The 27,964-nt window shown below is 35.2% G+C and overlaps 1 protein-coding gene and 1 pseudogene across 1 annotated transcript; both read left to right on the forward strand.

Annotated features, from left to right (window-relative positions):
* Window positions 1–672: 672 nt before the first annotated feature.
* Window positions 673–16,931, forward strand: LOC111058853 (annotated as a pseudogene).
* A 3,563-nt stretch (window positions 16,932–20,494) lies between these two features.
* LOC111058849 (REPTOR-binding partner) lies at window positions 20,495–24,174 on the forward strand. Its single transcript, XM_022346427.2, has 4 exons — window positions 20,495–20,675; window positions 21,484–21,574; window positions 23,110–23,231; window positions 24,072–24,174. Exons 1-4 carry the CDS (start codon window positions 20,625–20,627, stop codon window positions 24,165–24,167), a joined length of 360 nt encoding a protein of 119 aa, XP_022202119.1. The 5' UTR covers window positions 20,495–20,624; the 3' UTR covers window positions 24,168–24,174.
* The last annotated feature ends 3,790 nt before the right edge of the window (window positions 24,175–27,964 follow it).

The raw sequence follows: 27,964 nt of genomic DNA on the forward strand, positions 1-27,964 counted from the left end.
CTCAGAGAACTTCCTCCACTGCGAATATTGACAACAAAATTCAATAGTTTCATTTGTTACACCATTATCAATTTAAACTGAAAGCTTGAACATCGAGCAGAAGTAGGCTATATATAGTGTGGGTGAAGCCCTACGATTGGCCAGTAGATGTTGACCAATAAAGGCTGAGCTCTACTGCCATTGGCCAAGACAAGACACGCCCCAAGTATTCCAAATAAGGTGAGCGGTTCGACAACAACCAATAAAGAACACTCAGGCTAGGCGCACACCAGTTAGTCAAGAAAAGACAAGACATGATCAGACACGCTTAGTCACAATACTTCACATTGTTGCTTATGAAGTAACTCACACTGATTAGTCATTGCAATTAGACATGTCTTCATGAGCAGCTATGTGAAGTATTGTGACTGAATATGTCTGATCATGTCTTGTATTGACTAACTGGTGTGCGCCTTGCCTTAGTAACTATTGAATTCAAATGGATTACTTTAGAAGAATGGAAGAACATAGTATTGAGAATCAGTAACACGAAAATATGAAAACTATTTTCAAGAACAAAATACAGAAAATTGAGTTATACTGTCATGTGCGGAGACTTGCTTCTCTTTAATGTTACTCATTCAAATTCTGTTATTTTTCAAGGTCAATTATCTACATGATACTGGGGGTAGTATGATGATGTATCTGGGAACTCCAGTGATGCCAGATCTCAATGCTCTTGTCACCACAGGGCTTTACATAAACGATCTTTCAATGCACACTTCATCGGTGAGTTCATTAGAGAAATGTTTGATTAAATTATTCTATTGTAGAAGGCTCTGGGATCGTCGAGATTATTACAACAGTCGAAATTCACCAGCATTCACAAAATACTTACAAAATCACGACAGTCAATAATATACAGGCAAATTGAATTGTCATAGTATTAACATTTTTTAAAAATTCTTCTACTTCATAATAAGACAGCTTCGACATAAATAAGAAGTTTGATGAACAAAACAAGCAAATTAGCACATGCCTCATCAACATCGATAAGCTTTCAACAGAAGTAGCTAGCCTCAGGAAAGAAAATGCAGAACTGAAGGAACGCGTCGAGGTATGGAACAATACTCAAGATCGAACATGCTGGAAATAAATGGTATACCCAAAAAACAGGATGAAGATGTAACAGAAATCATTTGTAGAATGAGCGAAGCATTAGGACACAAATAAAGCAGATGCAATCGACATTTGTCACAGACTTAAACAACGAAATGAAAACCTACCTCCACCAATCGTTGTCAAGTTCGTTCGTAGAACAGACAAACAAGTAATATTGAATAAAAGGAAAGTTACGAGGCAGTTTTCTACAAAGCAGATGGGAGAAACAACGGACCATCCAGTCTATGTGAATGAAAGTCTAGCACCTACGCGAAGAAGGATTTCACCATGGCGAGAGAGATCTTCAAAAGAGGCGACATCAAATACCTATGGATCAAGGAAGGGAAGATTCTAGCTAGAAAGAAGACGGAACACCAGTTATTGAACTCAAGAACAGTGAACAAGTGAAAAAGTTGAGCGTGATAAGTGCATCTAAGCAGCCAGGTAACCAAGAAAATAACAGTGTCAGTACCGTAAATAAAAATGTCATCAGAGATAAGTAGCAGAGAAACACTAATTATTCATCAAAATATACGCAGTCTGCGAAGTAATTTCGATTTATTCTTAGTGCAAATGAGGAAATTAGAAAACAACCCGCTAATAATAGTCTTGACAGAAATATGGATACTAGAGAATGAAATAGACTTATATCATATAGAGGGCTATTCCGTACATGGTAATTTCAATCATAACTACAGAGCAGGAGGAACTTTGGTTTATATAAGCAGTGAGATAACGTTCAAAACAAAGACAATAGTTTTTATTTCAGCGGACTGTGTACATATATCTTGTTCATATAATAATTTGAATTTCAGTTGTTGGCTGCTTACAGGTTGCAATCAAACTCACCCAAAATATTTCTTAACGAATTAACCTTGTACTTAGAAGAAATATTTAATATTAACGAAAACAATGAGGTCCCTTTCTTTTTCACGGGAGATATAAATATAGATCTTTTTCAGAACACCAGAATTATTGACGATTACAAATATTTAATGAATAGTTTTGGATTTGAATCACTCAATACTGATTACACTCATAGGTCCCGATTTTCCAACTCTTTAATAGATCATCTTTACTTAAAATCCGGCAAAAATAGAACAAAACTGAATAAAATTAATCTAATTCCAGAAATACTACATTTAGATATAACTGATCACAGTACAATCATACTTAAAGTTGAAGGATTGAAGAGATCCAACGAAGAAGCAGATACAAATTATAAAAAATATGCCTAATCAATTACCGGAAGTTGAATAATATTTTATCATCGATTGATTGGGATAGAGAAATACCAGCAGTATCAGTTGATGAGGGATGGGAAAATTTCATTGACATTTTAAAAAGCGCTATCAAAGATTCACAAGAAAATCTTCTTTTAGAAAATAACTTGACACAGAAATATAGGTCGCCATGGATAAATAGTTATCTGATCAAGCAAATAAACTTAAGAAATGAGTTATACAAGAATGTTATCAAACACCTAATAATGACGACTTAAAACAAATATACAATACATTCAAAAATAACTTACGTAATGAACTGAGAGAAAGAAAACAATATTATTATTCAAAACTGTTTAGAGAAAGCCAGGGAAACATTAGAAAGACGTGGAAAACAATTGACGCGTTAATAGGATTGAAAAAAAATAAAGAACCACTAAAACTGATTGTTGATGAGCAGGGAAATAGCATACATGATAGTAATAAAATTTCTAATTCGTTTAATTCTTATTTTCTAAATGTTGTGAATAAAATGAATGATGAATTAGAACAACCACATTGCAAACCAGGGAAGAGTCTGCTAGAATATCAAAAATAAGGTTTCCATACAATTCTCCAACAATTCAATTTTTCTCCACCCTACAAATCCGGAGGAAGTAGCAAGTACAATAAGAAAATTGAAAAATAAATCTTCGCCAGGTGTAGATGGGATAAGCACAAGCATGATTAAAAAAACTTACATGAATTATTTGAACAAATTAACCGATCTAATTAACCTGAGTATTGCCAAAGGAAAATCCCAAGCATGTTCAAACACAGCGTAGTTATACCTATTCCTAAAAAGCCAAATTGTAAAAACATAGATCAGTTCCGCCCAATTTCACTTTTACCGTTTTTTCCAAGATTTTAGAAAAATATTCAAGATTAGACTTGAAAACTTTTTATAAAAATAATAACTTTTTTAGTGATAACCAATATGGTTTCCGTGAAGGAAGAAGTACAGAAGCGGCAATTAAAAATCTCATTTCAAAAATAAATGACAGTTTTAGTGTTAATAATAAGTGTGCAGCTCTGTTTCTTGATATATCTAAAGCATATGATGCAATTGATAAAACATGCTTCTAAAAAAACTTGATTTATCAGGAGTAAGAGGAATTGCCAATGATTGGTTAAGATGCTACCTATCTAATAGGAGTCAAAGGGTCAGAATTAACGATACGTTGAGTGAACCCGGGGACATTACCATAGGTATTCCTCAAGGATCAGTGTTATCAAGTACTTTATTCCTGGTCTTTATTAACGATTTGACGGATGGTGACTTACAGGGAAAGATTACATCTTTTGCAGACGATACAGTTATATTTTATTCGGCCAAAACAAATCAAGAACTTAAAAATAAATTAGAAATGGATCTTAAGCACCTTAGGTGGTGGTTTTGCGAAAATAAATTAACTATCAACACAGACAAATCTAATATAATACAATTTAATCTTCAAAACACGGATCAGGAGTTAACTAGTATTTACTTCCATAAATTAGATTGTGCGCAACAGGTGAATAATATATTGTGTAACTGTGAAACTATAAAACAGCACGTACAGTTAAATATCTGGGCCTCATATTGGATAGTAGGCTCACTTGGTCAGATCATGTACAGAAGATAAAAAATGAGTTATTTGTATACATAAGGAAGTTCTATTACCTCAGACAGTTATGTCCAAAAGAAGTATTGTTACAATTATACCATGCAATTATTGGTTCTAGAATAAATTATGGAATAATATGCTATGGGAGTGCATACAATGTTCATATTAAACCTGTGATTACTGGTCAGAAACATATATTAAAAATAATTTGTAATAAACCTAAACAATATAGTTCAATGATGCTCTTCAGAGAACTGTCAATATTATCAGTGAGACATTCTTTTCTATTCAAAGCATTGCTGGATTTAGCTGAAAATAATTTCGATATTCAACAGATGAGAGAAGAATAAACCTCAGGAATTCACAGGACATTAACCTCCCAAAACCAAGATTAGAACATTCCAGACGACACTTCAAATACATAGCTATAAAAATATTCAATTCACTTCCAGTAACAACAAGGAAAATAACGTCACGTCAGTTATTTAGAAAAAAATCAAGAAATTCATTTTACAACTAGACAACCCGAATGATTTTTTTACTAAATTAATATAGGTCTAAATTTAGTATAATTTACACATTACACGACATGAACACTGCAACAATCAAAGATCATTGAACTCACAAATCCCGTCCGGTATGCGTAAACAGTAAGACAGTATCAAATTTCAATCTGTATCTTTCTTCAAAACGCATTCATTTATGGTATAATTACATCAGCACTTTGAAAAAAAACGAAACGTTAACTATGAATAAAATTGAACTAAATATGAAAAAAAACAGCAACCACTCCGTACATAGTTTTAAGTTTTGTGTAAGTGTGTGTGTGTGTGGTGTGTGTGTGGTGTGTGGTGTGTGTGTTTGTGTGTGTGGGTGTGTGTTGTGTGTGTGTGTGTGTATGTGTGTGCGTATGAATGTGTGCGCATATGTGAATGTGTGTGCGTATGAATGTGTGCAAGAATGATTATAAATATTGACATATTGATTTATTTCAATATAATACCATATTCAATTATTATGTTCTTCATGATATAATATTTAATTTTGTATATAAATTTTATTATATATATTCAAGTGTCCCCACACAGGGTAGCCTATAGGGAACACATATTAGAAATTAGGAAACAATATTGTATTTGATTTTTGGAATGCATTTGATTGTATATTATTTTTTTTTTTTTTGAATAAAGAATTTGAATTGAATAAAGAATTTGAATAATAAGACTCTACAACAAAAATTTTTAATTGAATTCAAATGAATGTAAAGGAAAAATGCCTTAAGCCAGGATACACACCTCGATCTTTGGATGTACGATTTTTTTGCCGTCCTTATGATTTTTATCAATTGAACGGAACTTGAAAATATTCATGTTAAATCCGATAGAATTTATAAGGACGGAAAAAGACGTACGTTCAAAAATCGATGTGTGTCATTGTGCTGAGTTCAAAAATGATGTGTGTAGCTTCTTATTCTCAGGTACAGCATTGAAAGCTTGAGAGAGGTTCATGTATAAGTTTTTGTGAATTTGAAAAGTTACAGAATCTCAATACTAGATCTTTTCTTCCTCTGGTCTTGTATTGTGATTCATACCATTTTGCTATGTGTACTAAATTATATTTCCAAGGTTGTATGTTCCATGAATTATGAAAATGAATAAGATTAATAATTATCAAAAGGACCTCATTTTTGTCCGATTCTCTTCTCTTACCATCAGGGTTTAGCATCTCTGCCTGTATTTTTGAGAGGCTCTGTATGTTACATATTTTTGAATAAGAGTTATAAGAGTTATTGTCAAGTTTTGTTTCCTGAAAATATATCCGATTATTACCAACAAGACCTCATGCTAACACAACAATCAGTCAAATTTTCTGAAGGAAGATTAGTTTGTATTATTCAATTTTTATCAACAGGGACCTGATGCTAGCTGGCACACAGCAATCGGTAGAATTGAAACTAGCACTTGATCAGGAGCAGCAAAAGTCGAAAAAACTGGAAGAATCCATGAGAAACTCGATGAGGAAATGAGAAGAACCGACGAACTTTTGTACCAGATGATACCGAACAAGTGGCTGATCGTTGAGACTGGGAGAGAATCCTATTGATACTTGTCAGGTAAGGATTTTTGATTTTGTTCTCTTAATTAAGTAAATATTCGTTGCCTTACTGGACATTGAAGTCGTTTTATTTAGATCTAGCAGGTAACCCGTGCTCTGCAAGAGTCTACTTAAAAACTAAACAACTGGAAACTTTACCATTCAAATACATTCATTTTGGAAATACAGAGAGCACAGCGAACTTCCTTTTCCAAAAGAAGATAAAACTTTTTGTATAGATCAAAAATCTGGTGTGGCGCACTGCCGCACTCACACAACTTTCCTTGCCGTTATGAAAATTGATCACCTGACGCTAGTTTACTCGCGCATCTCAAGTCAACTATTCAAAGATATGAGACAGCTGGTGATAGGTCAATAATGTTGGAGACACACGAAGTCTGCTATCTCTTCGTAGTGAATCATTCATAGAACCAACAGTTGCCAACAGTTTGCAATTTAATAATCACATTTTCTCGAATTTCAAGCTTATTTTCATTTATGTGAAAATTTACTGGACATTTAATTGCAGAGATTTTCATGCTCGATCTTTTCCACTTGAAATTTTTTGTTCAAATTGTATATGAAGGCTGATAATTGAGAATCTAAGATCAAACTTTGATGGATGGGGCGGAGCTCCTGAAATTTCTACATATATAGGACATTGTTGCAGTTGATGGAGCTTATCAATGATCATTCCAGGTGTGAATTTGATCAAAATCGTTGGAGGCGTTTTCGAGAAAATCGCGTAAAACCCTGTTTTTGACAACATTTTCGCCATTTTAGCCGCCATCTTGGATTGCATTTGATCGAAATTGTCGGTCGGATCCTTATAGTGTAAGGACCTTACGTTCCAAATAATTTCAAGTCATTCCGTTAACTGGGAGATGAGATATCGTGTACACTGACGCACATACACTCATACACACACACACACACACACACACACACACACAACACAGACACACACACACACAGACACACAGGCCATACCCAAAAACCCTTTTTCGGACTCAATGGACCTTGAAACGTATAGAAATTCAGAAATTGGGGTACCTTATTTTTTTTCGGAAAGCGATACTTCCTTACCTATGGTAATAGGGCAAGGAAAGTAAAAAGTTATATTTTTTTTTGTAATGTGAACACATATGTAAAGTTGTGTTTCAAATTGTTTTGAATATCAAATAAGGTAGGTGACGTCCCCCTGAACCGATTACTGGCGTTTGTCATGACTCCTGCCAGCATGCAGGCGTTATATTAGCAATTTCTTCCTGATATTGGTCTTCAAATCTTGTAGGGTCCTTGGACGGTTCACAGAAACAAGGGATTACAAAAACCCCCATAGAAGAAAATTACAGGGTTCAAATCAGGAGATCGGACTGGCCCTCCAAATCACTCTAATTATGATGAGGCGTCCTTTAAGTATTCCCTCAATTGAAGTCACGTTCAAAAGTTCCTGCACATTACCATCTTGTATGCATGAAATGAAGATCATCATGAAGAAAACTTTATGGTCTGACCTCTCTAACAAGACCAAATTCGCTCTACTGAGACATCAGTTGACTGAATGGCGATCACTTAAAAAAGGAAGTTTTGCTGCTGCACCCGGTACATTCATTCTAAATTCGTTTGATCAGACTGTATAATACTAGTACAATCCAACATCTTACGAAACAATAACATTTTAGGTTCTTTCATTACAGATGTTTGACAGTGTGTCATACATTCTCCGACATAGTGACATTCACCGAGATTTGCAGCAGAATCACTCCAATGGAAGTGGTGTCTATGCTGAATGCAATGTACTCCATATTTGACACTCTCACTGAGAGAAATCACGTTACAAGGTAATTGTTACAACCATTAGCTATGTTTTATTCTTTATTCTTCATTCTTTATTGATTCATACATAAGTACATCATCAAAGGAGAGGAAGAGAAAAATAAGGTAACCTTGTGCTATTCCTCTCCCAAATCAGATGAGATTACACATAGTCCAAAAGGACAAGTCTGTAGTTGGTCACTTCACAAAATTTCCAGTCCTTAATTATTTTATCAGAATACAATCATTAATATCATTATGTTTATTGAAATACAATAATTATTACAGTAAATTTTTGAATGTGTATCCCATTGAAAGCTGTGTTCAGTCTTTGATAAAGAAATATTACAATTGTTTTTATGCAATAAATGTTTCTTCACAGTTAGTACTTTGGAGTGAACCATGGTCTAGTGGATAGAGTGCTTGCGTAGCATCATAGCGATCCCGGGTTCAAACCCCCTCACACAACCCAAAAGTTTTTTAACCAGATCACTCCCGTGCTGTCGGATGGGCACGTTATTGTCGGTCCCGGCTGTGAAGTATGACAGTTGTAAGGCTTAAATTATATATTCAGGCGGTGGGACCTTCCCGAAAGGGACTCCCCACCAACAAAAGCCATACGAATTCACTTTTACCTTGAATAAATTATGAGTCATCCAGTACACTCTTATAAAAAGGTTCTCATGAGTCAAAGCATGTAATGCATCAGTAAAATATGAAAGTGTTCTAGATGAGTTCTATTTTATTTCAATCATATTCTAGAATACAATCCAACTTCTTATGAAACTATAACAGTATTTATTTTCACTGTGGAACAATAACGTTTCCACAACTGTGAATATTATTGTGGAAATATAGAGGAAATTATATTTTGTATAGCAAAGTATGTTGTTGAAACTTTGCGTGGGTTTGTTGATGTCTTCAGTAGTTATAATAATATATTTTCCCTACAGTTACCTTGAAAAGTGGCCATTCCTGCACTAATTACAGAACGCAAAGAATCACTTTTCCGCTCTAGTGCGGGAAATTTTTTTTCTCACTCCAGATTTGCAACATGGCAACGCAAAATTGGTACTTTGCGCACTAGTTGCACAAATAACTAATTGGATTTTATTATACTATATGCTGAACTTATCTTTATGCATGTTGGTTATGCATGTAGGTTATATGGAGCACCAGTGCAGCAAAATCAAAATGAAGTTGGTAACAGTGACTGGGCTGCTATAGTGAGCAGAGGTGTAACGAAGCACACCGAGCACAGCATTAATTAGATATTATAATGGAGGACAGCGACAGCACAGTGCCACACAGCACACACCACACAGCCGCCTCGCCATTCAAACACACATACTACATTCAATTTGACAATAAATTAAGGTTTTTATCAATAATAAAATTACACAGCAAAACATTTGATGCATTTCAGGAAATTTTATCCATAATTACCCACTTTTCATATTCAATGGTAACTGTAGGAAAAACTAAATGTGAAATACGTGCGCAGAGTTCCTCTACTTCACTCAACAAACCATTCCGTAGTAGACGTTTCTTTCGGTGCAGCAAACTGTTACTTTGCGCACTAGTTGCACAAATAACTAATTGGATTTTATTATACTATATGCTGAACTTATCTTTATGCATGTTGTAGTCAGCACCATGAGTGTGAAACGATATCATGCTTCTTCTATTTGCCCCTCTCCTTTCTCCCCCCGTTCACCCGCATCTTCTGCTTCTTTTATCTCCCTGTTGTCATTCTCATTTCCATTCTCATCAACACCACTCATATTTCTTCATCTGCTTCTTCTTCCTCTTCTCCTCCAGGCTTCTTCCTCTTCTCTCCTGGCTTCTACTTCTTCTTCTTCTTCTTCCTCGTCTCCTCTTTCTTCTTTTCATCCTCCTGGCTTCTACTACTTCTTCTTCTTCTTGTTCTTGCTCTTCTTCTTTTTCTTCGTCTTCTCCTCCTCCTGGCTTCTACTTTTTCTTCTCCTTATTCTTCTTCTCCTCCTCATCCTGTCCTCTTCTTCTTTTTTATCAATTGTCCACTCCCTACATTACTCCTATTCCTCCTTATCCTTATTGAAACCCTATCCATTTTCATAACTGTAGCCATGCAACCACATCATCAATATTATTTTCACCACATCATTTTGTTTGGTTTGGCGCACTGTTGCATGCCTGACTGTTGTTGATTGTGCGCATGCGCAAAGGTGTTTGCGCGTCGCGGACTGTGGCCTGGCAAGGATGGTGTTTGTCGCCAGGTGGAGACGATCGGCGACGCCTACATGGTGGTGTCTGGAGCGCCTGATTTGGGTGAAGCCAACCATGCCGAGAAGGTGTGCGACATGGCGCTGGATATGGTGGAGGCGATCACTGATCTCAAGGACCCATCTACTGGTCAGTAATCTCTACATTCAAACCGTTTAAACATTACATTTTCAAGGAATAAAGTTGCACTTTAGTCGCTTGATGCACTGAGATCACTTGAGATCACATATTCATGTTTGTCTCTACAGTTCGAGTCCTGTAGCTTTGCCTATCGGCGGAGGACCACTGGACTACAATACTACCAATTAAAAAACATCGAACATTTTTGAAAATTTATCTTTCCATAAGCAACAGATTCTATTTCGTATCTTCTCAATAGCAACGAGAAAAAGATACACAAGGAGTTACGTCCATTTTGCACAACACAGCCTATCAGCTGAGATTCGTACAACATGCTCTTTGCATTGTTGGTGATACGTTGCAACTCTCTCATTCATGGAGAATCTCTGTGTGTAGGGAGCTTCCTCATCTAGGGATCTAGGGTCTCTGAAGCCTGATGTTTTTGCAAAGCCGTTTATATTACCCCACAAACCATACTTTGCCTATATACCGTTTCAAAGTCACGGAAGCGCAAAACTACGGACGCGTACTGTACATTTTTATATATTATATATATATATATATATATATAATATATATATATATATATATATTTGACTCATGGATAGGAGGTCAACAATAACATAAAGTTTGCGCTTGTGTGCATGTATAAGTAATGACTCATACCCCTTTTAATTGATCGGCACATGAATAACAGTTCACAATGTTCACTCAAATGTGTGTGTTTGTGGTGCATAAGTCCTTATGCAGGTCAACACAAAATAAATTATTAGTTAAGTAGACAGCAACTGAACTCGCGATAGATCGAGCTCTCTCTGTGTTGTCAAGGTGTTCTTTCTGTGCGTCTCTTATGCTGCCTAAAGATTTGAGCGCAATGAACACACGCATTCCAATTTTCATCAGCTGATGTTATGCTTGTTGTATCTGTATTTGTACAGAAACATTAAGTTACAGATATAATAAGCCGATGAAAATTGGAATGCGCGTGTTCATGGCGCTCAAATCGTTACGCAGCTTAAAGCTGCGTTTACACCAAAGTTATTAACAAAATGTTATAACAAAATGTTAATAACTTAATCCTTATTGATTCTATTAGATTAAACATAACTTATCATACACATGATGAACTTGTGTTTGTCAAGTGCCGTTCAAACTAATAGAATCTATAAGAATCAAGCTATTAACTATTTCCCTCCTTACAGCCCCGGCAGTTTATGTCTTAGAGTTAGCTCTATTTGTTTTTAGAAATAAGGACCGTTTCCAGGAGAGACAAGTGGCGCATTTATATAACACGCGATTCAGGGGACTCAGGTATCCAGAGCAAAGGCTGACTCTCTTGGAGAAGGGCCCTTATTACATGGGCATCAAAGTTTACAATGTCCTACCACAGATAGTCAAGGAAAGTGCTACTCCTGGTTTATTTAAGAAAAAATTAAAAACCATTCTCATAGGTATGTGTCCCTATAAAGTTGAGGAATTTTTTGAGAAGATAGCCTCTACATGATTTGCCAATATAGTATGGTCACTGCTAGTGTTCTATTTATGTAATAGTTGGTTTGCCTTGGGTTGGGGTATGACAGTGGGTCTATAAGTGATCCACATTCATGTTTTTTTTTCTCTTTCTTTTTCCCATTTTGAATAATTAAATGACATTTCACACATCACTAGAGCCTAGCTCTGCTTTTGTGATTTTTACGTGAAGAATTGAATAAAATAAAATAAACATTTTGTTAATAACTTTGGTGTAAACGCAGCTTAAGAGACACACAGAAAGAACACCTAGACTACACAGAGAGAATCCTATCTATTGCGAGTTCAGTACGCATCTCAACGTTTTTTATATGTTTTCGGGGTTGCACCCTAGGCTCGCACCTGCAGATCAGAGTGGGCATCCACTCGGGTGCCGTGGTGGCGGGGATAGTGGGCCTCAAAATGCCGCGCTACTGTCTGTTCGGCGACTCGGTGAACACCGCCTCCCGCATGGAGTCTACCAGCGAGGCCATGAAGATACACATCTCGCAGTCCACCCGGGACCTCCTGCCTTCCAACTACCATGTCAGGGAACGTGGCGAGATACAGGTCAAGGGCAAAGGTAGGTCACATAACTCTCGACTTGTTATTCAAAATTCACTTGAGACATTATGATATGAAACCTTCGACTGTCACAAAGGTTGTCAAGAAGGATGCTTCCTCTTTCTCCTCCTCCTCCTCCTTCTCCTACACCTCCTTCTCCTACACCTCCTTCTCCTACACCTCCTTCTCCTACACCTCCTTCTCCTACACCTCCTTCTGGTACAACTCCTTCTCACCCACCTCGTCCTCCTCCTCCAAAAAATTTCCTCGTCTACACCACCTTAATTGACCTACAATGAACCATTTAGAAGTTGTAAGCAAAAAACCAAATCTGAAACATTTTTAGAAAATTGGGCTACTATATTACACTTTTCCAGCTTCCTTTCCACTCTATTTCTAATTTTAAAATATCATATTCTTCAACAATTTGTAGAGTAGTTTCTCTACAAATTGCTTCTCCAGGAGCAATGAGAACTAGCTGAATGATTTTTTTATATTTGATATACAGTAAATTATTAACGCATTTACTTACTTTTAAAGATGTTTTTCCCTTCAGGAGCAATGAATAGGTGAGGTTTGGAAATAGTATATTTCGCACCTAGGGCCGAAAATGAGACTTTAGGCCTCGGACTTGAAAATCGATTTCGAGCCGGAAAAACATTGGTGCAAAGGCTATTTTTCGCCACACAGAAAAATAAACAATGTATATTATGAGAATAATTGTTTATTAAGCACTTCCGAAAGCAAAAGTGGAAGGTCATAGCTCTAGCAAATCTGAGTTAATCTGAATATCAGGAAATTGTCCAAGTATTTTTATTTTTTATTCTGATTTGTCTGAATAACCTAAAAGATTATGTTCAATCATGTGGGAGGTTGAGTTTATACTTTTTTATTCTTTCAAATGATAATAAGATGATATTATTATGAATGTTTTAATTATTGAATAATAAACTCAAATAATGAAAAGTTTTTTGATCAGCTGTTTTAGCACACTTGAAATTTAGTGGCCGGAAAGAGTACTCTTTCCAGCCTTAGCCGGAAAGAAACCTGTTCTGACTTCAGATGAGAGTCGTCTGCAAACTATGTCTTTCAGATCTATGTAGGGACTGGAAAACAGCTGCTTTCTGTACAGTGTGGCGAAAATATTATTGACAACAAACTTTGAAACCCGTTTTTCCAGGAGCGATGAAAACCTACTGGCTGGAAAAGCGGGAATGGAGAACGCCGCTTTCCAGAAAAGTGCAGAGTCTTCCGAACGACAACGAACCACCCGAATGGGAGAAAAGTGCTGACACTATAACGGGCATCGTCGAGGAACGTTCCAGAGGTTATTCACCCGTCACTTTCCAGGGACTCAGTCGCAGGTCTATTGAGGGGTCGCCTCTGAAGACTATCTGTGGCGAATGGAAAGGTATATCCACTCAGTATAATTATTATTATATTATACTAGCCGTCAGGCTCGCTTCGCTCGCCATATCCGTCTAGCCAGGGGGCTCCGCCCCCTGGACCCCTCGACTGGATCGTCCAAGAATGAGATCAGCAGGCTCGCTTCGCTCGCCTGCATTTTTTATTTGAGCATTTTATCATATGTTAGAACAATCCAGTCGGGGTCCAGACTAAACGTCTGACTAAACGGATATGGCGAGCGAAGCGAGCCTGACGGCTAGTAATATAATATTCCCAGGATTGAAGTAGCAGTGCCCAATCAATCTTTCCGCGATAAATGCATTTAATCTTCAACTTGGTGCCAACCTAACAAAGTCAACTCAACTTAATGCCAACCTGACAAATTATTAATTTAGTTGCCAGTTAACAACTGTTTCGAAGAGGTACTCTATCTAGATTATAGTTCTATAGTAACATATGATATGGAAATTTCAATTATAATTAAGAGATTGGGAGAAGAAGAATATACATGCTAAGAGACGAACTTTAAACCCTTAAAAACAACCCTTAGAGTTAAAATATTGCCAAAAGATTTCTTAGTGCGCCTCTAATGGGCCAACTGAACATACCTACCAAATTTGAACGTTTTTGGTCCGGTAGATTTTTAGTTATGCGAGTGAGTGAGTGAGTGAGTGAGTGAGTGAGTGAGTGCCATTTCGCTTTCATATATATAGATTTTTCTGAAATATTTTTCTGTTATAAAATTCTACTATTATTCACCAGACACTAAAAGGGTATATCACTCCTTCACAGTCTAATTATTGGGCAATGCCCATGCACTGTTACTTTCAGTATCACTCACTAACACTATGCTACATTTATACGAGATCTGTACGCTTCTTCCTGACTGTAGTAGAGTTGTCAATGAGGTGTAGAGCTTGGATGTTCTGATGATTATGTAGTCTCTTCATGGTTTCTGGCAGCCTTTGTGATCATTACATCGACTACCTTGTTCCAACTGCAGGTCCCTGTGGAGGTCCGAGTTTCTGACAAAGTATGGAGCATTGACAGCATTCCTCAATACCTTGTTCTGGAATTTCTGGATAGTGTTACTTTTCCTTGCACAGCCCCACAGCTGGATGCCATACAACCACACAGGCCGAAGAATCTGTCTATACAATAATAATCTATTGTAGGTTGAAAGGCTTGAATTTCTCCCCAATAACCAGTACATTTTTGAGTATTTGAAATCCAATTCTTCTTTCTTTTTCTCAAGTTCAAATTTATCACTCACAATAATTTAACTCAGTTGTCTCACAGTTGTAAATCTATAATACCTACAACCTACTGATCTCTATTTTCTCAAAGTTTCCACATTCGAATTGCTCGTATCTTATGTGAGTTTCATGTTAATTAGATGTTCCAGACACAAGAGCCGACTCCATCCTGATGATGCTAACAGGCAGCCAACATGCGACACCCTGTCACAATCGAGAATTCAAGAGCGACTGTTTTCTCCGCTTTCCGCAGCACAAGGACAAGGAAACCTCCCCCATTGTTCCACCCTTGGAGACCATGACACAAACCACCACTGATTGTGAATGCTTCGAAGATCACCATAATGATATCATCTCGCGACCTGCCTCGGAAGACAACTTTCTCTGTGAAACCACATCATGTAGGAGACCTTCTCTGGGACGAGTTGAGGATGTTTTTCTGTGTGAAGCAAGCTGTAGAAGGGCTAGTAGAGCCTCTGTGGGGGCTGTTGAAGATGGTTTTCAGTGTAGGAGAGCTAGTAAACCTTCTCCTGGAGATCTTGAAGATAGTTTCCAATGTGGAGGACCCAGCAAACCTTCTCCTGGAGGTGTTGAAGATCATTTACAATGTGGGAGACCTAATAAACCCTCTCCTGGAGGTGTTGAAGATCATTTACAATGTGGGAGACCTAGTAAACCCTCTCCTGGAGGTCTTGAAGACCATTTTCAATGTGGGAGAGTTAGTAAACCCTCTCCAGGAGGATTGGAAGACAATTTTGTATGTGGGAAACCTAGAAAACCCTCTGCAGGAGGTATGGAAGACAACTTCCCATGTGGGAAACCTAGTAAACCCTCTCCAGGAGGATTGGAAGACAATTTTGTATGTGGGAAACCTAGAAAACCCTCTGCAGGAGGTATGGAAGACAACTTTCCATGTGGGAAACCTAGTAAACCCTCCCCAGGAGGTCTTGACGACATTTCCCAATGTAGAAGCCCTAGAAAACCCTCTACTGGAGGTATGGGAGACAGCTTCCAATGTCGAAGACCCAGTAAACCTTCCCCAGGAGGTCTTGACGACATTTCCCAATGTAAAACCCCTAGTAAACTTTCTCCAGACGATGTTAGGGGTCAAAAACCAACTAAACCTTCACCAGAGGACCCGAGTTTCTCTCGGGGTCAGAGACCATCTCCTGGAGGAATTCCCGAGGATAACTACCTGTGTGAAAGCGAGTTCCCCAGCATGTTCAGGATGTCAACAAATCACGAAGCGTGTTCTTCGAGGGTGGCTTCCTCTGTTTCGGAGGGTTGTCTGCAGAATAGAAGCGAGGCGAGGTCTAGTGCTAACAGTCTGCTAAGTCAGAACAAAAGTTGCTGCTCGGGTTTTGGTCAGTCAGCGGGGGAGGGAAAGAGGGTACATAGGAATAGTTGTGGTTTGTTTTAGATATTTGTTTATTAAAAATATTATTCTTTGATTTTATGAAATTGGAGTGTGGTCAGGCGGCTGGGAAAGAAAAGATGGTAGGATATAGAAACAGGTTCAATACCTCTTCAGATTCAAATTTTATTATGAATATCAACTGGAAAAGAATTTTCAATGTTTGAAGAATCGTTTTCTCCTTTTGTGGAACGGAAGAAAGATTTACTGTATCCGAGATTTTATGTGTTTAAAAAATTTGTGTTTTAGAAGTAATAAGAAATTTGAACATATTATAAGAGATGGAAAGTAATGAGACATTGCATTTGTTCAAATGCGAATCAATGAATAATAATTATTATTGAGTGAAAATCCTAATTGAATAATGTAAATTACCCCGAAGACTTCTGCTACTGCAAATGTTTTTAGATAATTTTAATAAATAATTTTTGGATAGTAGCGCTCATCGAATTTCCATCTAGCTGTTGTCATTTCTGTTAACTGAAATATAATATGCAATATTTGCAGTAGCAGAAGTCTTCGGGGTGATTCACAGCATTTAATTAGAATTTTCATTCAATAATAATCATATATATTTATATGAGAGAGTATTTTTCAAAGAGATTTCCGATATCAAGAAGCATGATTGAAAATAATTATTCTATACTTGTTTGAGGGAAAAACACTCAACATTGATGGTTTCAGAGAAATTCTGGTTGGCCTAATTCTAATGGTTTCAAAAAAACTATGAACTCTTGTAAAAGTGATTGAAAATATGTCTAATGTATTCAAACCATCGAGAGGATTCTATTTTATAAAACAAATGCTATCTTTATTTCATGTAAGATTTTAAATGAATAGAATTCTATGTTCATATGAAATTGAGCATGTTGATCTACTAAGGAGAGTAAGCGTAGATAATGGTAGACAAACTATTTTCGTCTGGTATTTTTCATGGTAAAAATACTAATATTATTGCTTGTTGAAGATGAGCTGCCTATCTTCAGCAATTTTTTCTAGTCTTTGCTAGTCATTAGAGAAGATTGGATGAGATGAATAATAGACTGTAATTGAAAAATGTAATTACAGTAACAAAAGTATTAATTTTAAAATAAATGGGGAGTGAATAGTGAGTTACTAGAATGATTGTGATTAAATACAGAATTGGAATGATGGCATTATTGTTTTAAAATAAACGTTTTAACAATAAAAATTATTGTTACTGGATGGTTGATTAGAGCTGTAAGTGACTGTTTCCTTAAACAATAATTATTTTTATAATAACTATTTTAATAATGGTGCCAATCTGAGAGAAGTTATATCTTGTTTAACATTGGGATATAATAAAGGTTTTGAAAATAATTAATAATGTATTTTGTAAATCTGAGTCACCGAATATGAGTTGAATTATAAATACCGTATGTTATGTACAGCTCTAAAATACGAATTATTTAAATAATCAGGTTTCACAATAATATTTATATAAAAAATTCGATGTGCTATTTATTGAAGAGAGAAGAGCCTAATGAATATGAGGAAAATAGATGCAGGAGAAAATGAGATAGGGGCTTCATTGTTGTAAAGATTATTCTTAAAAACTTGAAAATGTTGTTTGAAAAATGCGTACATTGTCTTTCTTTTGTAACACAAACCTCAAGCTGCGTTACACCAAAGTTATTAGCAAAATGCTTATTTTTCCGTCCTTATAGATTCTATTAGATTGAACAGAACTTGACAAACACATATGTTCATCATGTTTACGGTGAGTTATGTTCAATCTAATAGAATCTATAAGGACGGAGAAATAAACATTTTGTTAATAGCTTTGGTGTAAACGCAGCTTTAGGATTTTCCTCATTACAATTCAGTTGACTGGCTACATGACTTCAAATTGTACAAATATAATCAGAACAAGTGAATAATTGTTAACTAACCTTCAAAAATGTTTGTTTCATTCAAAAATAAAACTAGTTTTAGTTTATAAGAAGAGGTTGTAAAGTTTCTACTAATCTATAAAATCCATTATGGAATAATACTAAACATCCGTTGAAGTGGCCTGCTAATGAGTAAAAACGAATATAAAATAACACTATAAGAGACCATGAAGGCATAATATTGATTGAAAATCACTTGAATCCATTCAATTTCTTAATGCTTGTGCTTTGAATAGGAATTAAATATTATTTGTCCATGATTACGCAGCTTTAATCTTTACTGATTTGAATTTCATTATAGTTTCAATCAACTAAAACTTTATAAATTCATCACATGTCAATATCAAGTGAGTTAGTACCGTAGTATTAATTTGGATTTACTTCAAGGTCTAAAGTATTTCTCGATGTGTAGACTTATATAAAAATAATTTATTGAAAGAATTGGATGTAAAAATGTGCCAAATATTGATTGATTAGAAGTTATATCATTAACATTTCTATGAAAGAGTTCTATATTGTTATCGATTCAATAAATTTATTTTCAAATTTGTACGAAGTTGCTTCATTCACCCTAGATTAACTTTTATTTAGAATAGATTTGATATATCTACTGGTAACCAGACAAATCTTTTCGATGGTGGAGAATAATTTTCTACCAGGAAATCTTAGAATAATAAAACAGGTTACAGATATTATGCTTTTTCTATGATTAAATTAAGCATAGGATTATCTATGAGGAATTTTATTCAATAATTGACTTAAAACATGGTGGGACAGTCTGTCCATACAAAGACACTTATTCCAAAATAGGGTGATATGCTTTTCCAGGTAAGTTAGGCTTATTGTGTAGAGCTTTGACTGGCTAGATAATTCTATATGAGAACATTCACTCTGCTGGTCTATTATCTATGATGATATACCCAGCAAGTTACTCATAGTGTAGTATAAAATTAGACAGTCAATCCTATACTATTTTCAACCAATCAATACGTTGTTAATTTTGATCTAGTGTCTAGTACAATATAATATTGATCATTGACTCCATGATAGCAATTGATCTGAGATGACATGAAAATTTATTATTCTATACACTTCAAAAATGAATTGGTCATAGCCATGACAGCACATTAGAATAGAAGATGTGGTAAATACATCCCCTACACTCAGACGAATAGTCTTGTAGGGGTATTCCAGTGAAACATAGTCTTTATTACAATTTTAACCTTTGCATTTTTTATAGAATGAAGAATATTTGGATTTTGAATTTATTTGAACTGACTTTATCGTGTGCTGTAATCTACAACTACGGTGTCTTTGCTAGAAGTCTGAAAAACTAGGTACCTAACCGTGAGACCCTACTATACACTGACAGAGTACATAGATGACCACACATACCAGCATCATAGACCGTAAATCCCCATTGATTTGGAAGAAATTTGACAATTCCCAGGTCAACGACCATGGAGAAGGCTACAACAAGTAACAAGTAAGTAATAATTTGAAAGGACTCACCGATTTGTCTACGGATGTACTTCAGTCGGCAGAGCATAGGGTTTTGGCATCATTTTTTTTACACTCACGCACCAATATACCACATTCATTCAATTTTCGCACAACCAAAGTACCGAACAATCAAATAATTTTATTGCCGTCCGCACACTTGACCATACAACGAGAGAGTCTAGAGTAGAGTGCCCGGCCGAGCTCTATTGGGAGGAGTGAAATAACCAAGAAATTTAAGGTGTAAAATTGTATGACAAGAATATATAAAAACACTAATTCAATCTAGTGCTTAAGAAAATAAAATATATTGCAATAAATTTAACGCACATTCAAAAAACCCCGCTTTATTATTAGAAAGAAGTCTAGCAGTCAAGATTTGAAATTGCCGCTTGTCTTTCAATCCGTTTCTTGTATTTATCTTTGTACTTTGAATGGAGTTGGAATTTTGAAATTTATAAAATGAACATTACGTTTTGTTTTATGATTGATAAGGGATAATGTATCAAATGAGTTCATTTCCAGTAGCTCAAAATATATTAATTTTTCCTGATTACGTAATGATTCAGGAACATCTGGTTTGAGCTGTTCTGTTGGCAATTCTTATTTTCTCAGCAGAATTCACACAAGCAGAAGTAAACAAGACAACCCAAAACATCCAATCTTCTCATTATCAACGTGACAATTTTATTATTTTAAATTGAAGTGATATCAACTATAACTTTATCTCGATTGGTATCAAAAATCTATCCAAGATGATGGACTTTGATGAATCGTTTATCATGAATCAGGACTTGGAAGAACCTGTAAGTAATTTATTTTCTAAGCATGATGTTTGTTTTTGCCAAAGTCAAGGTCAGTTTTGTTTTGTCAATCAACATAAAATCTATTATTATATTTAACATCCTGTTATTTGTTTCAAAAATTAGAACATTTTTAAAGAAATGCGTCAAACTTTGAAAAATAGTCACAAGACATTGTATCACAACATAACCTAAAACCAAAACAAAGGGTTTTGTTAAATCAATCATTCTGTTAGTGTATATTTTTACTTCCTGATTCTAATTTTAAAACATGGAGGAATATATCCATGTTGTTTATCCAGCTTGTAACTACAAATGAACTTAGTTGAAATCAACATGATAATTTGTTGAATGTGTTGACTACATTACTCACTTCGATATTATGTTAATGATAAATATTATATCTACCAAATATAAGTTTTATGTAATCAATTAAGTTTCTATCACTTTCTGAGTCTCCCCATAAATTGATTCAGATGCCCTCTAACACCCCCTCAACTCCCCATGATTTCAAACACGCAGTCTTCATCCGAACCCTCTCCCTCTTGTGGGTACGGTACTCCTGTTTTATGGATATTTTTTTCAATAAATGTTATCACTTAATTTCAATCAACGAAATCTGTGGCATAAATGTGGCTATGAGTTATGTTTCATTTGTTGACTCTTTGTTTATGTTGTGTTCAGTCTCTAGTACAGTAAATATCTTAGACAAATAGATATTCATTGTACCTTTTTCTAGATTGTTTGTTGTAGCCTCCTACGTAAGTTTTGTCTGTTTGTCGAAAAATAAATTTGACTTTGAATTTTTCAGGAACAAGCTCAAGAAGCAAAAGAAGGTCCACGTAGAGGAAGAAAACCTGGGAGGCGATCGGCTGACAAAATGGACGTTAAAGCGAAACTTGGTTGGTATTTTATTAGTTTTTTAATCAATTTATCGCTTGCAATATATGGGAACATATTCGTATGTCATTCATATTTCATTTTCCATTAGAACCTTTCGCATTGTCATATGTAGTTTGATTGAGATCTATTAATCACGTTGTACATCTCCTAAAAAACTAAGGTATGTTGTCACTCTAGAATACTTGATGACAGCATACTATTCGCTGTTCCACAGTCACATAACATACGGAATCCTTCTCTGGGGACATGCTTCAGCCAACTCAGATATATGCTATTGCTACAAAAAAAGGCCATTAGAATAATCACATTCTCTGACCACCTGGCACACTGCAGGCCACTATTCAAAAAGCTGTTACTTACTTGTTACTTGTTGTAGTCTTCTCCATGGTCGTTGACCTGGGAATTGTCAAATTTCTTCCCAATCAATGGGGATTCACGGTCTGAGAGTACTTACAATCTTTAGCCACTATGTGCTCTGCTCACTTCTATTCATAAAGGATAAAGCAAACAACATGACAAAGAGAAGCAACATACATACCTATAACAATCGACACGCGGCAGACTTGGATGTAGCTCGATGCAACTCAAAAAGTTTTGAAATATCAGCACTGCGACTGTATAATCAACTCCCTGAATATATAAAAAAATTGCGAAGCCAGAAAATTCAAGCAGATATTGAAGGAACACCTAATAAAACGGCCATTATACTCATTGGCAGAACTAGTGGATGAGCCCTTATACTCAAACACGAACTGCCGCCATTCCAGAGTTTGAGGGGTGACCCCCTGAACTCCCTGACACAGTCTTTCCGGTTCTCCCGGTCAAGCACGAAGAATTCAAGTATCAAGTAGGTAAGGGACATTAGTAGCGTCGACTAGCTACTACGGGAGAGCGGAATTGAAAATGTCATGCTCATTTGAGTTCCGGACATTTCCAATTCCGAGTTCCCTTAGTAGCCAATGTCCTTGTGTGCTGGATGCTTCACCATAGTCTTTGTACCAAGTATTCGAATTTATGTATTTAGGTGAACATGTTTTGAAAGAATAAAACATTTATATTGTCAATGCCACTATATTTGTTCAAAATCAAACTCAAATCAAATCAAACTTTCTTTCCTCATAAAACAAACACAATACATGTTATATACAGCAATATAACTTAAAATATTCACAGCATTATAACATAACTGACTATATAAAGTATTTCTAAAAAAATACATGACCACGACTACAAACTATGACTGTTACATTAATGACTATTATTACTGTAAATAAATTACTAATAGCTGTTAAATAGGAGGAAGGTCCCTGCATGGGCTGTGCCTATCGATTTGAATATTACATAACCATGGTTTCATAGCAACACCTGCCACATCTTTAGCTGAGCTGAATCAGCTAATGACAATTTCAATGTCTTATTCTTTCAATTATGGAGAAATACCACAAAATCTGTTTCCATACAATCAAATTATGAACATGTTTTCTCAATTATTTCAAATGTTTCTGAGTTGTATGACGTTTTTTCTATATTCCAGAGAGAAGTAGACAGAGTGCCAGGGAATGTAGGGCCAGGAAGAAACTTCGTTACCAATATTTGGAAGAATTAGTCACGGAACGAGAAAAAGCTGTCATGCTTCTCAGGAGGGAACTTGATAAAGTAAGTTCAATTTAACTGAGTTACTCTAGCTCAACTCAGAATACCTTCTTAATAGTTGGAGAATAATATAAATTTGTTGTAGTTATAGAAAATAATATATTTATTTATTTATTTATTTATTTATTTATTAGATAGAGCGAACAATACAATAGTCGGAAAAGAAAAAACAGGCTATTGCCCAAAACTTCTTCAATTTCCTGATTTTGTCACAAATCGTCCAAATATACTGTAGGTTATGTAGAAAAATACAAAATAAGTTGTAGAAAATAATATGATGACCTTTGGTAATCAACTGAACAAAACTGTAATGCTTTGTAACCAACAAAACTCAAATTATTCAATGTATTTTTTGGTAATCAACAAAAAACTGATGTCAATAAACTGCATAAGATTAGCTTTATGATATCCTTACAAGCATAAACAAATATTGAAACACTACATCTGGTTTCTATGCTACTAGTCACTGTGGTAACTTTGTCTGATATTTTGTAATAACGGTAAATTTTTTCTGGTATTCAAAATACCAAATTCTTGAAACTCTGTAAAGAAATGTCTCTACTCTTTGACCACTTTACTTTCAACTCCAGTATTTCTGTATAATAGTTGACGGTTATTTAATGTAACGTATAAGTAAAGTGTAAAGTAAATACAAATCTCAGTACCCTTTTTTGAATTATTTTTTATGTTGTGATAAAATAATTCAAAAAAGGTTACTGAGATTACAAATAGCCCTAAATAGAAAAGAGACAAAGTGTAAAGTATCTTCATTCAGTAGAAAAAGTCCCTAAACTTTTTTTCTATTTTCCCCTTTATTTATATTGTTTACTCTCTTTTTTCCAGTATCGAGCTTCTGTGAAAGACGTCGAGGAAGGCAGAATGACAGAAGAGGTCCAAGTTCTCCTCAGTGAACTGGGAATCATCAAACAAGAAACTTGAACTGTCTGAAAAAATGTGCAACACATCTACCGTTTCGATATTGTATCAAGGGTAGTGTATCAAACAGATCCATCGATTTGATACTGTATCATGGGAAGTGTGTATCACACAGAACTACCATTTTGATACAGTATCAAGGGCATTGTATCAAACCATCAACAAGAGTGAGATACACTTCAAACTGTCAGATTTGGTTGAATGGAAATCATTGATAATATTTAACACTGTAGTCAGAGATGTTGTAGAATTTTCCCATTATGAAATAATGGGACTATAACATAGTCCCATTATTTGAATAATTTAAAACAGAATAAGTTACCTTTTCTACTAAAATCATCTTTCATCATCATCATCACTTCGCTATCAACTCCAGTATTTCTGTATAATAGTTGATGGTTATTTTGTGTAACATGTAAAGCTGCGTTTACACCAGTTATTAACAAAATGTTTATTTTCCGTCATATATTCTACTAGATTGAACAGAACTTATCATACACATGATGTGCACATATTGCATGTTTTTAAACACATATTATGTGTTTGTCAAGCTCCGTTTAATTGACCGAACGTAGTGAGGTCTGTCTATGTTTGCAAAAACTCGGATTTTCTTTTGTCTGTCTGTATGTAACGCGATTACGGCCAAACGCGTTGATAGAATTCGATGAGATTTGGCAGGAATATTCCTTTTTCAACTGCGCGTCGATGTATACACAAGGTTTTCTGAAATTTTGCATTTTAAGGATAATATGAAAAGAAAAGGAATTCCTCCATATTCTGATACCACTATATAATATATCATCTACTTTGATGATAGGATTAATTTAGACTGAAGAATCATTCATAATCAATCAGCTGACAAGTGAATTATTCATTGCATGCATTACACAGATGTCTGGCCGTGTCTATTTCTATAAGGTAGGGTTTCAATATTTTTTATGATGCGTGCCCATCAGTATCAATATTCTCACATTTGAAAAACAAATTTATTAGGTGATTGAAAATAAAATAAAAAATGATTAAATGAACCAAATAATGCTGAAGAAATTGTTATATTCTTGATTGAAAAAAATTAATTTTAAAATAGTTGAGAAATATTTTTATCAGATGGAAAGATTATCACGAAACTGGATAAATCATCATCATATGGGATACAAATTCAAACGTGAACTGAGTTTATTAACATAAGTGAGTTTTTGATCTTTTAAAGAAAAAATGCATGCACAGTTTTTAAGAGTAAATTATGATTCAACTGTGAATTGTGATTCAACTGAATCAACTATAAAGCTGCGTACAGATATATGCGCCTCCAACCCACACCGTGCACGCTCCGCCCTCGTTCCGCCATCGCATCGCAATCGCTCCGCCCCCACTCTTCACTCGCACCGATCATGAACGTTACGGGAGATGTTAGCTCTTCTCGCGTTCCACTCTTGCTCCCCGGTCGATCATCAATCGCTCTGCTCGAGTGACGTTCGGTTGCGGAGCAGAGCGAAAGTCTGTACGCACCTTAACAGGTGACATCGGATACTTGTGTGGGTGAGAAAACTGCGTGAGGTCTACTGTTCACAGAACTACTAGTCTAATAAAATCTATAAGAACGGAAAAATAAACATTTTGTTTATAGCTTTGGTGTAAACGCAGCTTAAGGAATCTAACTTCAGTAGAAAAATCCCTAAATTAGAAGTATACAACTAAATTTATCATTACCAGAGAATGATTTTACCAGAAAATCACAATACCCATATGTCTACTCATATCTAAGCTATGGAACCATTTTCTGGGGAAATTCTGTTGATAGCGGTAACATTTTTATAATCCAGAAAAAAATAATAAGAGTCATTTGTGGAATCAGATCAAAAGATTCTTGCAAAGCATTCTTCAAAAACCTAAACATTCTAACGCTACCATCTATTTTTATCTATCAATTGTTGGTTTTTGTTAAACAGAATTTAGATAAATTTCAATTCTGCACAGATAATCACGGGTATAATACACGTAATAGTAGTATCATTGCTTTTCCAGTACATAGGCACACAGCTCTAGAAAAAACTCCATTCTACTCTGAAATACGTTATTTTAATAAATTACCTGCAGCCATCAGAAATCTAGATTCAATAAACAAATTCAAACTAACAGTCAGAAAAATGCTAGTAGAGAAAGCCCTATACTCTGCTGCCGAATTTTAATTTGTGAAAAACGGCTGTAGAGTGTAACTTAACTTTTTGTGACTTTCATTTCCATGTGAATTTGATGAGATACATCATAGAGTGTATTTATTTATTTTACTTTCAAGAAGTTAGAACTAAGTCTTTTAAATATAATTTTGTTCTAGTTTTGACATGTCACCAGTCAAATGAGTGTTACTCAAAAATTGATGTAATGTGACGATAAATAAATGAAATGAAATGGAATGGAATGAGACCCAGAGCTGATGTGGTATCATCCTCAGCAAAAAAAAAGAAGATGTTGATTAGACAACTTCTTGTGTTTTAATTTAATAATTGATATTATTTTTTAAGAATTCTGACAGTTTGAATTAAATATCACTACAATAGTCACTTCAAACTGTTGGCATTCCTCATATATGATAAAATGAATGCTTCTCATTCAAGCAATTCTGACAGTCTCAAAAGAATCTCACAATAGTGTCTACTGTGATTTAAACTGTACAGTTCAATATTTGGTGTCTGGCATTATAATTATACCGAACTATTGATATTTCAAACCTAAAATGTACAATCAAAGTTGTACTTCTAAACGTTTTGTTGAAACCCACACAAATACTATAAACAATATTTTTAATGTGTATTATACTTATTATTAAACGAAAATCCAAATAAAATGCTGTAAATCACCCCGAAGACTTCTGCTACTGCAAATATTGACAACAGGGTAAACAGCTAGATGGAAATTCGATGAGCGCTACTATTCAAAAATTATTCCCGGGCTGACAAATAATGTTTGAATAGTAGCGCTCATCTATATTTGCAGGATCAGAAGTCTTCGGGGTGATTTACAGAATTTAATTTGGATTTTTGTTTGATAATAATGATTGATTCATTAGCATTTGAATAATTCAATATCTCAGTAATTTTCATGAGTATTATACTGTTTAAGCATTACTGGTGATGTAAATTTATTTTTGTTTGCAAGAAATTGAAGTGGCTAATAAACAGGGAAAGTAGAGACAGAATGTTACTGACGGCCAGTACATACCATGGAGGGGCATGTAATAACAAAACAGCAAACAGTTAGATTTTAGGCTGGGCGTACACTGGTTAGTCAAGACAAGACTAGTCACGTTTAGTCACAATACTTCACATAGTTGCTTGTGAAGACTAATTTCAATGACTAATCAGTGTGTGTTGCGTTACAAGCAAGTATTGTGAAGTATTGTGACTAAACGTGTCTGATCATGTCTTGTCTTGACTAACTGGTGTGCACGTAGCCTTACATGCCGCTCTGGAGTAAAGGATACTTTTTCAGACAGGGAAAGTTGAATAAGTAAGTAGCCTACTGACTGCCAGTTATTTCTGACTGCATTCCTTGTCTATAAGCCACTTGAAGTTCAGGAATGTTGAAATGGATTCAATGTGGTGAAATTCAATACTAACATAGAAATCTTACTTTTTACATACTCTCTGTACATTTCTTTGTTATATTCGATGTAGGCCTACTGAATTTTGTATGAATTTAATACTAACATTGAAATCTCACTTTTTACATACTTCCTGTACATTTCTTTGAAATATTCAATGTAGGCCTACTGAATTTCGTATGGAGGGTATAATTTTTTT

This window comes from Nilaparvata lugens, chromosome 12 (genome assembly GCF_014356525.2).
Source record: "Nilaparvata lugens isolate BPH chromosome 12, ASM1435652v1, whole genome shotgun sequence".
Taxonomy (NCBI): domain Eukaryota; kingdom Metazoa; phylum Arthropoda; class Insecta; order Hemiptera; family Delphacidae; genus Nilaparvata; species Nilaparvata lugens.